Source organism: Muscardinus avellanarius (assembly GCF_963383645.1).
Source record: "Muscardinus avellanarius genome assembly, chromosome: 2".
NCBI classification, from domain to species: domain Eukaryota; kingdom Metazoa; phylum Chordata; class Mammalia; order Rodentia; family Gliridae; genus Muscardinus; species Muscardinus avellanarius.
The window spans coordinates 99193812-99208543 of NC_137787.1; the positions used below are offsets into that span (position 1 = coordinate 99193812).

The following is a 14732-nucleotide window of genomic DNA, read 5'->3' on the forward strand; positions in this document are numbered from 1 at the left end:
GGTTCGTGGACAGTCTCAGCTACTTAGTGAGGCCCTCTGCAACTCAGAGACCCTGTTTCAAAATAAAGAATAAGAAATAGGGCAGGGGGTGTAACTCGGAGGTCGAATGCCCCTGGGCTCCATCTCTAGACCCGCAAAAAATAAAACAAGGTCTCACTAAATTGCCGAGGTCAGACTCCAACCTGTGATTCTCATGTCTCAACATCCCAAGTAGTGGATTACAAGTGGGCACCACCACGTCCCACCCGCAGGACCTGAGTGAGGTTCGGTTTGTGTTGTTTTGTTTTTGTTTTTCGGTACCGGGGATGGAACCCATGGGCATTCTATCCCTGAGCTACACACCCAGGCCTATTTTTTATTCTTTATTTATTTATTTTTGTGGTACTTGGGGTGTAACCAGAGGCCTTCTACCTCCGGGGTATACTCCCAGCCCTATTTTATATTTTATTTGGAAAGAGGGTCTAAATTGCTGAGAGCTTCACTAAGTAGCTGAGTCTGGCTTCGAACCTGTGCGTTCCTCCTGTCTCAGCCTCCGCACGCCCGGCAATTCTTTATTGAAAGGGGTGTCACTAAGTACGGAGGGCCTAAGTCGCTGAGGCTGTCGGCGATTCTCTGGTCTCAGCCTCCCAAATGCTGGGATTACAAGCGTGCACCACCACACCGGGACCGGAGTTTTTTATTTCCAGAATCCAAGCTACACCCAGGACTTGGTGATACTGCGCAGGCGCAAAGGCAGAACTCTAGCTAGCTCTAGGTCTTTGCATTTGGCGCGAAATCTCCACTCGGTGGGCGGGGCTCTGGGCAAAGCCACCGTTTACTGGGCAAGTTTGGCGCGAAATCTCGGAGCTCCTGCGCCACGATTGGTTCCGGACGGGAGAGGAGGCGGGGCGGAAGCGGCGCGCGCAAAGCCGCGGTCTTGGGGGAGAAGCGACTCGTGGCGGTTTCGCGCGGCCCCTCAGCAGCAGGCCGCCATGGACCTCGCGGCCGCAGCCGAGCCGGGCGCCGGCAGCCAGCACGTAGAAGTGCGCGACGAGGTGGCCGAGAAGTGCCAGAAGCTGTTCCTGGACTTCTTGGAGGAGTAAGTCGGCGCGCGGGCCGGGCGGAGCCGGGGGCCGGCGCGGGCTCGGGAACCGGGGGGCGCGCGCCGCTTCCGCCTGCGCCGGGCGCGGAGCCGCGGGAGCCGGCGCGGCCCTGGGCGCGGGCCTCGCTCGCCCGCCGGTGTGTGCCCGCGCGGGGCGTGCTAAGCCGAGGCTGCGGGAGGAGCGCGGGGCCCGCGCGGGGCCAGTGCGGGCGGGGACGCTGCGGCTTGACAGCTGCACGGCAGGGGCGCTCCCCGTCCTGCGAGGAGTATCGGAAACACACACGCGCGCCGCTCCATTTCTTAGTTCCTGGCCCCACAACTCCTTCCCATGAAACTTTCTTTTAAATAGTACTGGCGATTGAACCCTGGGGCTTTCTGCCTCAGAGGTACACCCCAGTCCTTTTTTTTTTTTTTTAAGCATGGTCTTACTATGTTGCGGACAGCCTAGTTTGCTGAGGCTGACCTCGAACCTGCCTTTCTGTCTCAGTCTCCCAAATATTAGGATTATATGTGTGGGCCATCGTGCCAGGCTAAAGTGTGTGTGTGTGTGTGCGCGCGCGCGCGCGTGTGTGTGTTACTAAGGATTGTTACCAGGAGCATTTTACTTTGGAGCTACAAGCCCCAGAGCTTTTTATATATATATATATATATATATATATATATATATATATATATATATATATATATATATATATATATATATATTTTGTGTGTGTGGTACTAGGAGTGGAACCCAGGGGCTTTTTTACTTCAGGGTTATACTCCCAGACCTTTTTTATACTTTATTTGGAAACAGGGTCTCACTAAGTTGCTGAAAGTCTCACTTAGTAGCTGAGGCTGGCTTTGAACCTGTGCGATCCTACTGTCTCAGCCTCCCAAGCACTGGGATTACAAGCGTGCACCACCACACCCAGCTATTTTATTTTTATTTTGAAACAGGGTCTCACTAGTGGCGAGCCTTACTACTTACTGAGGCTATCCTTGAACCTGTGATCCTCCTGACTCAGACTTACAAATACTAAGATTATAAGTGTGTGCTACTATGCCTGACTGAAATGAAATGTTTAAATTGTAAAATATAAACCAAGTGTGATAGCACAGGCCTTGGAGTCCCAGTACTTTGGAAGCTGAAACAAGAGGTTTGTAGATTCGAGGTCAGCTTTAACAAGACTTTAAGCAATTTAGTGAGACCTTGTTTCAAAATATAAATGGGTTAGGGGTGTAGCTCAGAGGTAAAACACCCGTGGGCTCAATATAAAATAGGTCTGGGGATGTAGGTTGGAGCTAGTGTCCCTGATTCAATCCCCAGTACCACCAGGGGGAAAACAAGTGAAATATATACCTAACACAAAACTTAATATTTTAACCAATTTTTAGTGTGCAGTAGAAAGTGCATTAACTAGCCAGGCATGGTGGTGCACACCTGTAATCCCAGTACTGGGGAGGCAGAGACAGGAGGATCGCAGGTTGGAGGCCAACCTCAGCCACTTAGGCTCTCCACAACTTATTGAGACCCTGTTTCAAAATAAAAAATAATAAAATCTAGGGCTGAGGGTGTAATTCAGGTAGAATGCCCCTAGGTTCAATCCTTAGTACTGCCAAAAAAAAATGTATGAACTGAATTCACTCGCATAACTGTCACCACTATCTATGTCTAAAACACTTCGCATACAAATTCTGTACCCATTAAAATAGTAACTCCTTGTTGGCCCCTTTCCCTATCCCAGACGACCACTCAGTCCATCTGCAATTTAGACCCTATTTCTTTAAAACTAAAAATATTTTTTAAAATAGGGCCAGGGGTATAACAGAGAAGTAGAATGCCCCTAGGTTCATTCCTCAGTGCCAGAAAAATTAAGATGAGATGAAATAAATTTAAATTTTAAAGTCTTTCAAGGCTGAATTTTAGTGTCCTCTTTATACATAAGAATCTTTTGTGTGTGGGGGGGGGCCCTCTGGGGATGGAATCCAAGGGTATTCGACCTCCAAGCTACACCCCCTGCCCTATTTTGTATTATTTATTTTGAAACAGGGTCTCACTAAGTTGCAGAGGGCCTCACTAAGTTGCTGAGACTGTCTGCGAACCATGATCCTCCTGTCTCAGCTTCCCAAATGCTGGGATTACAAGTGTCTGCCACCATGCCCAGCTGGATAAAAATCTTTTCTAGATGTTCCTTAGGCAGAATTTTTTTTTCTTTTTTTTTTTTTTTTTGCGGGTCTGGGGATGGAACCCTGGGGCATTTGACCTCCGAGCTACAGCCCCTGCCCCATTTTTTATTCTTTATTTTGAAACCAGGTCTCACTGGGTTGCAGAGGGCCTCACTAAATAGCTGAGGCTGTCCGCGAATCATGATCCTCCGGCCTCAGCCTCCCAAATGCTGGGATTACAAGCGTGCGCCACCACACCCGGCTCTTAGACAGAATTTATATCACAGCAGCCTATTTCATATACTTGTTAGGAACATTTTTCTTCCCTCGTAATGGTTTACATGTCTGTCAACTATGAATATCAACCGTGGAGCAGGAACAACACTGCCATTTTCAGTTTTAAATATTTTTGGCATAGTGCTTTGCACATATTCTATGGTTTCAATGGAACCTAGGTAAGTGCTGAGCTGATCTACATCCTCATCGGTTTTTTTTGTTTGGGGGGGGGCAGTACTGGGGATTGAACCCAGAAGCATTTTGCCTCTAAGCTCCAACCTCAACCCTATTGTATTCTTTTTGAAACAGGGTCTAAGTTGTGGAGGGCCTCGCTCATAAGTAGCTGAGACTGTCCACAAACCTGGAATCTTCCTGTCTCAGCCTCCCAAGTACCCCCCATCCCTTTTATTTTGAGACAGGGTATTGCTAAGTTGCGAGGTTAGCCTCCAACTTGTGATCCTCCTACCTTAACATCCAAAGTAGCTTGTTTCCAGATGTGTACTACCACCTCCAGCTCCCAATATGTTTTCTGACCTTAATTATACATACCACAAATATTAAAAATACTATTTGCTAGCCAAGCATGGTAGTATACCTGTAATCCTAGTACTTGGGTGGCTGAGACAGGAGGGTCATGGGATTAAGGCCAACAGGATGTGTTAATTTAGTGAGACTTAGTTTCAAAAACTAAAATAGGGGTTGGGAGTGTAGCATTATCAATAGTAGAGCACCCTTGGATTCAGTCCTCAGTACTGCCCAAAAAAAAAAAAAAAAAAATGTGTTGAGTGGAAGATTAATCAAGAAATTGAGGTTAAAATCCAAAAACTCAATTTATCCAGTATTCCAGACATTGCAAATCTCTGTACAGACATTCTCTCATTAATCTTTGCAGCAATTTGATTAAATAAGGTGATCACTTAATCACTTTTTTCTGCTCCTAAGAATAGCAAAAAGAGCTGGGCATGGTGGCACACACTTGTAATCCCAACATTTTGGAGGCTGAGACAGAAGGATCCAGGTTTGTGAACAGCCTCAGTTACTTAGGCCCTTTGCAACCCAGAGAGACTCTGTTTCAAAATAAAGAATAAAATAGGGCTGGGGATATAGCTCAGAGGTACAATATCCCCGGGTTCCATTTCTCCCCCCCCCCCCCCCCCGTATCACAAAAAAAAAAAAAGGCAAAAAGGAGCTGGGCATAAATGGCATAAATCTGTAATCTCAGTACTTGGGAGGATTGGGAGGAACTTGTGATCTTGAGACAAGAGGACCACAAGTTCAAGGACAGCCTCAGCAACTTAGCTAGCAAGACTCTTTGTGTGTGGGTGAGGTACCTGGGGTTGAACTCAAGGACATTTTACCTCTGCGCTACACCCCAACCCTATTTTTATTTTATTTACTTATTTTGAAACAGGGTCTTACTACTTGCTTGGGTGGCCATGAACCTGCAATCCTCCTGTCTCCCAAGTACTCCCAAGTACTGAAATTATAGGCATGCATCACTACCTGGCTTACACAACCCTGTTTCAAAACAAAAATAAATAAATAAATAAAAAGGTCTGGGAATGTAGCTCAGAGATAGAATGCCCCTGGGTTCAATCCCCAGTACTACAAAAAATATGAAAATAAAGAAGGAAGTGTAGAGAGGTAAGTGGCTTACCACAAGTTACAGAATTATTAAATATGCACCTGTTTGACTGTAAAGCTGATGGTATTTAACCAGTATACTGAATTATCAGGCATTCCGGTTTTTATTTTTATTGCCTATTTTCTCTGTTAAATTTGACTTACATGTATCTGCAGATTCCAGAGCAGTGATGGAGAAATTAAGTATTTGCAATTAGCAGAGGAGCTAATTCGTCCTGAGAGAAACACATTGGTTGTGAGTTTTGTGGACCTGGAGCAATTTAACCAACAACTTTCGACCACCATTCAAGAAGAATTCTATAGGTATGGATGTACTAATCTTCTATACTTTGCATAGGGAGTGTGGGAGGCCAGATTTTCTTAGGCTGGAAGTGTTCACTTTTGAGTTGGAAGGATAGCTATCACAGCTGGGCATGGTGGCTCACTGGCATTGTAATCCCAGTACTTGGGAGGCTAAGACAGGAGGATCACAGGTTCTAATCCAGCCTTGGCAATTTAACAAGACTCTTAGCAACCTAGCGAGACCCTGTTTCCAAATAAAAATAAAAAGCTGGAGGTGTAGCTTGGAGGTAGACCACTTCTGGGTTCAGTACCCGGTACCACACACTAAAAAAGAAGAACTGTCACAGATACTATTTCCTTCTGTGAGAAGCCCTTTAATAAAGCCAGTGGTCTTTTTAGTATAGCTTTAAGCTTTATGTCGCCCAATTTTTTTTGACCTGCAGATATTACCTTTGCTTTCTAGATAGGTTTCCCAAGAGTCACTTTGTGTCAGGCATTTAGTGTGTCGTTTATTTGATCATTCTACCCCCAGGAATAGATGCTTTTAGGAAATGTCTGAGTAGGTCCTAGTTTTCCACCAGGGCTATCTTTTTTGTTGTTGTTTTTGAGATGGGAAGTCACTGTTGCCCAGACAGACCTTGAACTTGTGGACTTAAGCAGTCTTCTTCCTCCAGCCTCCTGTGCAGCTGGTACTACAACACTCACCTCTGTGCCCAGCCCGTGGATATATTTATTGTAATGATGTTTTTGCCCCCTTAAAGTTTTGTGGGATTTTTTTTTTCTGATTATAAAAAATACTGTGCTGAACATGATGGTGCACACCTATAATCTCAGTACTTGAGAGACTGAGAGAGGAAGATTGCAGGTTCGAGTCAAGCCTCAGCAACTTGGCAGGGCCCTATTTCAAAATAAAAAGGGCTAGGGATGTATCCTGGATATAGAATGCCCTGGGTTCAATCCCCAGTACTTTTTTTTTTTTTTAAAGTAATTATGTCTATATTTTAGAAAATAGACTAAAGCACAGAGACTCATATCATCTCTTTTGTGTGTGTGGCATTGGGAAAGGATCTCAGGGCATTCTACCTTCGAGCTACACCCCTAGCTCTATATTTATTCTTCTCTTTGAAACCAGGGCTCACTAAGGTACAGAGGCCTCACTAAGAAGCTGAGGCTGTTTGTGAACTGCAGTCCTCTTATCTCAGCCTCCCAAGTACTAGAATTGCAATTGTGTGTCACATCATGCCTGGATATAATATCACTCTTCGATAACTGCCATCACCAGGTTTATTAAAACAATTCCTAGAGCCTCTCAAGTCTGTAAGTACAGAATTTTGCAAAGATCTAATCACATTTTGATGTCTTTTTGTGTATGTAATTAACTGCAGATAGGGCATCTTGCTCTTTTTTTTTTTTAATTAACATTTTTCCATGTCCCATAAAATTCTTTGAAAATATTTAATAAGTCATTGGTTTTATTGGATAGGAATACTATGATTAGACATACTTAATCTTTTAGGTTCTTATTTTGTTTTCACTTATGACATCTCTGTCCAAAAATATTTGTCTGGTAAATGACAATCTATATAGTCAGGTTAAAGTAAGTGCTTTGTGTGTTGGTACCATCCACAGTGCACCCAAGAGGAAAAGAATAATCCAGACAGAGGGGCCGCCCAGGGGAGCTCACTTTTAGGCGAAGGCTCTGTTGGACATTGACATTAGCCCATAGCTGCTTTTTTTTTTTTTTTTTTTTTTTTTTTTTTCCTGGTCTGGGGATGGAACCCAGGCAGGGGCATTCAACCTCTGAGCTATACCCCCCACCCTGCCCTATTTTTAATTCTTTATTTTGAAACAGAGCCTCACTAAGCAGCCGAGGCTGTCCACGAACCGTGATCCTCCGGTCTCAGCCTCCTGAATGCTGGGATTACAAGCGTGGGCCACCATGCCTGGCTTTTTATTGCCATGCTAAAGGGGGAAGGTAGAGGTTTGTACACTGTTCCATACGTGCAGAGAGTCTGGGAGGCGATGCTTAACTGGTAAATGTTAAGGAGACCTATATAACAGGTAAATGTGCAGGGAGTTGAGGTGATGGCTAACGGGTAAACTGCAGAACAACTACAGAAAGTTGTTGAGATAACAGTTAGCAATGAAACCATTGAGGATGTGCAGAAGATCCTTGACAATGTTTGGCAAGCAAAGTATCTGGCAAGAAACAGGAATGTTTATTTGGAAGAACAAGCTGCTTTCAGTGAGCTCAGCAGTCTGGTCATATCTTTGGTTGACCATTAAAACTTTCCAAAGCAAATGTTACTTGTCTCTTTTAGTTATGGACAGTTATAAAAGAAGTGAAGACCCAGGGGTAAGGAGGCACAGTATGTGATTTTCCTGGTGGATTAGAGACAGAGGGCTTGTCTCAGTGTTTCAAGTCACAGCTGACCAAAAGTAGTTGAGCTGAGTGCAGTGGCACATGCCTATGATCCCAGCTATTTAGAAGGTTGAGGTAGGATGATTGCAAATTCAGGGCCTGACTGGACAACTTAGATCTTGTCTGGGAAATTTAAAAGGGCTACAAATTTAACTCACTGATGGACCACTCTTGCTTACCAAGTGCAGGACCCTGGGTTCAATCATCAAAACCATCAAAACTTGTGGTACTGACAGGTGAGAAAAGTAGAAAAATTAGGCCTGAAGTAGAATCACCTGTGCCATAACTTGTGTACAAGCCATGTAGCAATGTAGCAGTTTTCCTGAAAGTAACTTTTTTCCCACAGGGCTTTCAAATCCTACTGGTTAAATCAACCAAACTTTGGCAAGTATTGGGATCTTAAATCAAAGGACACACGTGAAAGCTCACACCTATAATCCCAGGACTTGGGAGGCTAAGACAGAAAGTTTGAGACCAGCCTCATCCACTTAGACCCTGTTTTAAAATAAAAAATAAAATAGGGCTGGGAGTGTAGCTCAGAGGTAGAATGCCCCTCAGTAGAATGCCCACAAGAGAAAAAAAAAAAGACATGCTTCAGTCTAACCAATCAAAGAGTGTGTGCTGGCCCGGCATGGTGGTGCACACTTCTAATCCCAGCACTTGGGAGCTGAAACAGGAGGATCGTGCAGGTTTGAAACCAGCCTCAGCTTAGTGAGGCTCTCAGCAGCTTAGTGAGGCTCTCAATAACGTAGTGAAACCCTGTTTCCAAATAAAATATAAAATAGGTCTGGGACTGTAGCCTGGTGGTAGAAAGTCCCTGGGTTCCATCCCCAGTACCACAAAAATAAAATAAAGGTGACTGATACTCCATGTATTTTTATTTATTTCTTTTGTGTGTGTGTATGTGTGTGGTACTGGGGGTGGAACCCAGGGGCTTTTCTACCTTCGGACTATACTCCCAGACTCTTTTTATACTTTATTTGGAAACAAGGTCTCACTAAGTTGCTGAGAGCCACACTAAGTAGCTGAGGCTGGCTTTGAACCTTTGCGATCCTCCTGTCTCCGCCTCCCAAGCGCTGGGATTACAAGTGTGTATCACCACGCCCATCTTCTGATATTCCATTAAAAGCCGGGCGTGGTAGCACACACGCTTGTAATCCCCACACTTGGGAGGCGGAGACAGGAGGATCACGCAGGTTCGAAGCCAGCTGCGCTGGTTTAAGAGATCCTGTTTCAAAAATATTTTAAAAAAAAATAGGTCTGGGAGTGTAGCCCAGAGGTGGAAGGGCTTCCAGGAACCCCAGTACCACCACCAAAAAAAAAAAAAATAGTATGTGTCAACTTACTCTCACATTAGTATACAAATTGCTTCCCTGTCATTTTTTTTTTAATCAACCAAGAGTGAAACAAAAAAAATTAATAGAAGGGCTTAACATGATAAACAGGAAGCTGCTTTACGAGTCTGTAATTGGCCCATAGAAAACTGACAGTATTGAGCATAAGATTGATCAAGTGATGGGTCAGGTACCACTTTGGATAGAGAAGTGGTTTGCAACATGTGCTAAAGTATTAAAGATAATAGATACTGAGGTATAGCATTTTGTCTTTGGTGCTTTTACTTGTGATGGGAGATATATGAAGATTGAAAGGCTCTTAAACTTGTAGAAGCAAAAATTGCTTTTTCTCAGCTGTTGACAAGCATGAAAAGGGAAGGAATCCTCGGTAGGACTCTTAAGATGTCATTAGACTTTTTTTTTGTTTTTCAGAGTCTACCCTTACCTGTGCCGAGCCTTGAAAACCTTCGTCAAAGACCGAAAAGAAATCCCTCTTGCCAAGGATTTTTATGTTGCATTCCAGGACCTTCCTACCAGACACAAGTAAGAAACCCTTTCTTTTTTCTTTTTTTATTTTTTTGGTGGTACTGGGGGTGGAACCCAGAGGCTTTCTACCTCCAGGCTATACTCCCAGACCTCTTTTATATTTTATTTGGAAACAGGGTCTCACTAAGTTGCTGAAAGCCTCACTAAGTAGCTGAGGCTGGCTTCGAACCCGTGTGATCCCCTTGTCTCAGCCTCCCAAGCGCAGGGATTACAAGCGTGCACCACCACGCCCGGCAAAACCCTTTCTTTAGAAGAAAAAAAATACACCAATATACAGATGCGACTTGGTTGGCAGGCAGAGAAGTTGAGAGGTTGCTTAGATCTGCAGTTATTTGGCTGTAATGTCACACAATTTGCTAGGCCTCAAAAGTCTTTGGGGCCCGGCATAGTGGTCCTGTGGGATTACACACCTGTAATCCAAGAACTTTGGGAGGCCGAGACAAGAGCATCACAAGTTTGAGGATAGCCTCAGCTAGTAGTGAGACTCATCAACCTAATGAGACCCTGTTTCAAAATAAAAATAAAATAGGGTTGGGGTTGTACCTCAGAGGTAGAAAGCCCATAGGTTCAACTCCTAGCCACTGAACTCAGGGACGTTCTACCTCCGAGCTACACCCCAGCCCTATTTTTTATTCTTTATTTTGAAACAGGGTCCCACAGCCAGGTGTGGTGTCCCACGCTTGTAATCCCAGTACTTGGAAGGCTGAGACAGGAGGATTGCAGGTTCAAAGCCAGCCTCAGCAACTTAGTGAGGCCATCTGCATCTTGTCTCCAAATAAAAAAGAATAAAAAATAGGTCTAGGGGGTATATCTCAGAGGTAAAATGAATTCAGTCCCTAGTACTACCGAAAAAATAAATAAATGAAACAGGGTCTCACCAAGTTGTGGAGGGCCTAAGTAGCTGAGGCTAGCCATGCACTTAAGATCCTTCTGCCTCATCCTCCCAAGTACTGGGATTACAAGTCTACACCACCACGCCCAGCAAGTAAAGTCTTTTGGCTTTTAGGTTTTCTACCTAAATCATGCAAAAGATAGACTTTTGCTGTTTCATAATTAATAGTGATACAATTATAAAAGATTATGTATAATTTTATTTTATTTTTGCGGAACTGAGGATTGAACTCAGGGGCATTCTACCTCCAAACTACATACCCAGCCCTATTTTTTCTTATTTATTTTGAAGCAGGGTCTCACTTGAGTTATAAAGAACCTCACTAAGTAGCTGAGGCTGATTGCAAACCGCAATCCTCCTGTCTCCGCCTCCCAAATGCTGGGATTACAAACCTGCGCCACCATGCCTATCTTGATCATGTGTAAATTAATGTTGTAAAATATAGAAAGCTGGGATATTGTTTATGGTGGATCACACACTTAGCCTGTACAAGGCCCTGGGTTTTATCCTCAGATTCATAAAAGTAAGTATAATACCAGGAGGAAAAAATGGTGTTTTACATAAAAATTTTGTAGATGGCTGACTTTTTTGGGGTGGGGGGCGTTGAGTCTGGGGATGGAACCCAGGGACATTTGACCTCCAAGCTACCCATCCTGCCCTATTTTTTTTCTTTATTTTGAAACAGAGTCTCACTAAGTTGCAGAGAGCCTCACTAAGAAGTTGAGGCTGTTCACAAACTGCAATCCTCCAATCTCAGCTTCCCAAATGCTGAGATTACAAGCATGTGCTACCATGCCTAGCTTTGTAGAAGGTTGACTTTTTGAAAAGTCTCACCTACACAAAATTTTGGCTTTGGAGAAACGTGGTTTTCTTTGGGGATGGTTTGGGAAGTAAGTGGAGTGAATCAGATGCTTAAGATTGCCACAGTTTGGGGCACCTTTTTGAGAAGAAGTTTGGGGGATTGGTCAAGTGCAAAAATATAAAAACATTGCAGAAATTCAAGTGTTAGACTATATTTTAAAGTTTAAATGTTTAACTTTCAAACATCTTTACCAGTTCAAGAGTAAGTTTACTGAAAGAAATTGAAGTTTTTTTTGTTTGTTTGTTTGGCTTTTGGTTTGTTTTTTGTTGTTGTTTTGTTTTGTTTTGTTTTTGCAGTACTGGGGATGGAATCCAGGGGCATTCTACCTCTGAGCTACATTCCCAGCCCTATTTTTTATTCTTTATTTTGAAACAGGATCTCACTCAGTTGCAAAGGGCCTCACTAAATAGATGAGGCTGATCATGAACAGCAAGCCTCTTGTTTCAGCCTCCCAACTGCTGGAATTACAAGTGTGCACCACCATGCTTGGCTTTTTTTTTTTTTTTTTTTTTTTTTTTTTTTTTTTTTTTTTTGCGGTACCGGGGTGGAACCCCAGAGCATTCTACCTCAGAGCTTCACTTCCGGTCCTATAATTTATTCTTTATTTTGAAACAGGGTCTTAATGAGTTGGGCCTCACTACATGGCTGAGGCTGGCTGCTGGCTGCGAACTGTGATCCTCCTGTCTCAGCCTCCCAAAAACTGGGATTATAAGCATGCACTACCATGTCCGGCTTTGTTTTGAAAATTTAAATTCCCCAAATTGCTCTAAAAATTACAAAGTTATTTCATAAAGAGGTTTGTAAAGTAAAGGAAGTGTTTCTGAACTTCTGAGTGTAAATTTTTTTCTATGATTTTGTTAGAAAAGTAATAACTACTTTTGTCACATTATAGATAAGCAAAAATGTTTGCATATAAAACAAAAATAGGGTCATTCTATTAATTTTAATTTATTTGGTGCCTTTAGGGGGTTTTTTTAGTAAATTTTAATATGTTGTCTAATTTAGTAATGGGCATACAGACTAAAATTGTCTATTTATTTATTTTGTGGTACTGGGGGTAGAACTCAGGAGCTTTTCTACCTCCAGGCTATACTCCCAGACCTCTTTTTTACTTTATTTGGAAACAGGGTCTCACTAAGTTGCTGAGAGCCTCACTAAATAGATGAGGCTGGTTTCAAACCTGCCCGATCCTCCTGTCTCAGCCTCCCAAGCACTGGGATTACAAGTGTGCATCACCACGCCTGGCATCTCTTGATTTTTTTAAAAAGGAAAATTTATTATCATTACCCTCATTAAAAAAATAAAACTTTGCCAAGCGTGGTGGCGCATGCTTGAAATCCCAGCGCTTGGGAGGCTGAGACCGGAGAATCGCACGAGTTCAAAGCCAGGCTCCACTGGCTTGAGAGATAAGAGACCCTGTTTCCAAATAAAAAATATAAAATAGGTCTGGGAGTATAGCCCAGAGGTAGAAGGCCCCTGGGTTCCATCCCCAGTACCACCAAAAAATAGATAAATAAAAATAAAACTTTGATATCCCAAACTAACAAATTGGGAAATGGGTATTTATTAATGGGACTTTTGTCTTTAAACAGGATTCGGGAACTCACATCATCCAGAATTGGTTTACTCACTCGAATCAGTGGGCAGGTCGTGAGGACTCACCCAGTTCACCCAGAGCTCGTGAGCGGAACTTTCCTGTGCTTAGATTGTCAGACGGTGATCAAAGATGTAGAACAGCAGTTCAAATACACACAACCAAACATCTGCCGAAATCCAGTTTGTGCCAACAGAAGGAGATTCTTGCTGGATACAAATAAGTCAAGATTTGTTGATTTTCAGAAGGTATTTGTTTCTGTTTAGATCAGATTCACTTTCTGCTCATAATTCACTCCTGCACCCTTGCAATAACTTATTAGATGTCAAATTCAATTTTTATATAAGTTGCACATCATCAAAAGTGATTACAGCTGGGTGTGGTAACTTGCACTAGTACATGGGAGGTTTAGGACGATCACAGGTTCACAGCCAGCCTCAGCACCTAGTGAGGCTCTCTGCAACTTAACCCTATTTAAAAAATTAAAAAAGCCGGACGTGGTGGCACACACTTGTAATCCCAGCATCTGGGAGGCTGTGACAGGAGGATCGGGTTTAAAGACAGCCTCGGCTACTACTTAGGCCCTTTGCAACTCAAGTGAGACTCTGTTCCAAAATAAAGAATAAAAGCCGGGTGTGGTGGCGCACACTTGTAATCCCCGCGCTTGGGAGGCTGAGACAGGAGGATCGCACAGGTTCGAAGCCAGCCTCAGCTACTTAATGAGGCTTTCAGCAACTTAGTGAGACCCTGTTTCCAAATAAAACATAAAAAAAGGTCTGGGAGTATAGCCTGGAGGTGGAAAGCCTCTGGGTTCCACCCCAGTACCACCCAAAAAAAAGAATAAAAAAATACGGTGTAGGGGCCGGGATGTAGCTCAGTGGCAAAGCACCTGCTTTGCAGGTGTGGGGCTCTGGGTTCGATCCCCAGTTCCAAAAAAGACCAAAAAAAGAATACGGTGTAGCTCATACGGTGTAGCTCGGAGATAGAATGCCCCTAGGGTTCCATCCCCCAGTACGGGGGTGGGGGTGATTCTTATAATGAGTAAGAACTTTGGAAAGGAAGCAACTTGTTAATGTAAGGCTTCAGATTGATGGATAGGAGGAGGAAAGCCTAGTAAAAGGACAAGTGAGCTTGGAAGCAGTGATTGAAGAAGAGCCAGACTGGAGGTGATCGGAGAGAGGATTTGATATGCGGCCCAGAGAGCTTAAATCCTCCTGTCTTGGCCTCCCAAGACTAGGATTACAAGTGTTTCTTTTTGTACTGGAGAATGAATTCAGGCATTCTACCTCTGAGCCACACCTGCAGCCCTATTTTACTTTTTATTTTGAAACAGGGACTCACTGAGTTGCAAAGGGCTTCACCAAGTTGCTGAGGCTGACTACAAACTTGTGATCTTCCTTTCTCTACCTCCTAAGTACTGTGATTGCAAGTGAGCACCACCACACCCAGCTGTTTTATTTTGTTTTGTTTATGTTTTGTGATAGTGGGGATTGAACCCAGGGGCATTCTACCTCCAAGTTACACCCCCAATCCTATTTCTTATTCTTTATTTTGAAATGGTATCTCACTAAGTTGCACAGGGCCTTACTAAGTAGTTGAGGCTGACCATTAAACCTGCCATTCTCTTGTCTCAGCCTCCCAAGCCCTGAGA

At 43.5% G+C, this 14732-nt stretch overlaps 1 protein-coding gene across 1 annotated transcript in view; it reads left to right on the plus strand.

Moving 5' to 3' along the window:
• Nucleotides 1–971: 971 nt before the first annotated feature.
• Nucleotides 972–14732, plus strand: part of MCM6 (minichromosome maintenance complex component 6) — a gene marked incomplete at both ends in the record, with an annotated part of 49472 nt that continues 35711 nt past the window's right edge. Inside the window, 4 exons of the mRNA XM_080689803.1 lie at nucleotides 972–1078; nucleotides 5306–5452; nucleotides 9620–9730; nucleotides 13080–13329. Of these exons, the coding sequence (XP_080545929.1) occupies nucleotides 972–1078; nucleotides 5306–5452; nucleotides 9620–9730; nucleotides 13080–13329 (615 nt within the window). The remainder of the gene's footprint in view (nucleotides 1079–5305; nucleotides 5453–9619; nucleotides 9731–13079; nucleotides 13330–14732) is intronic.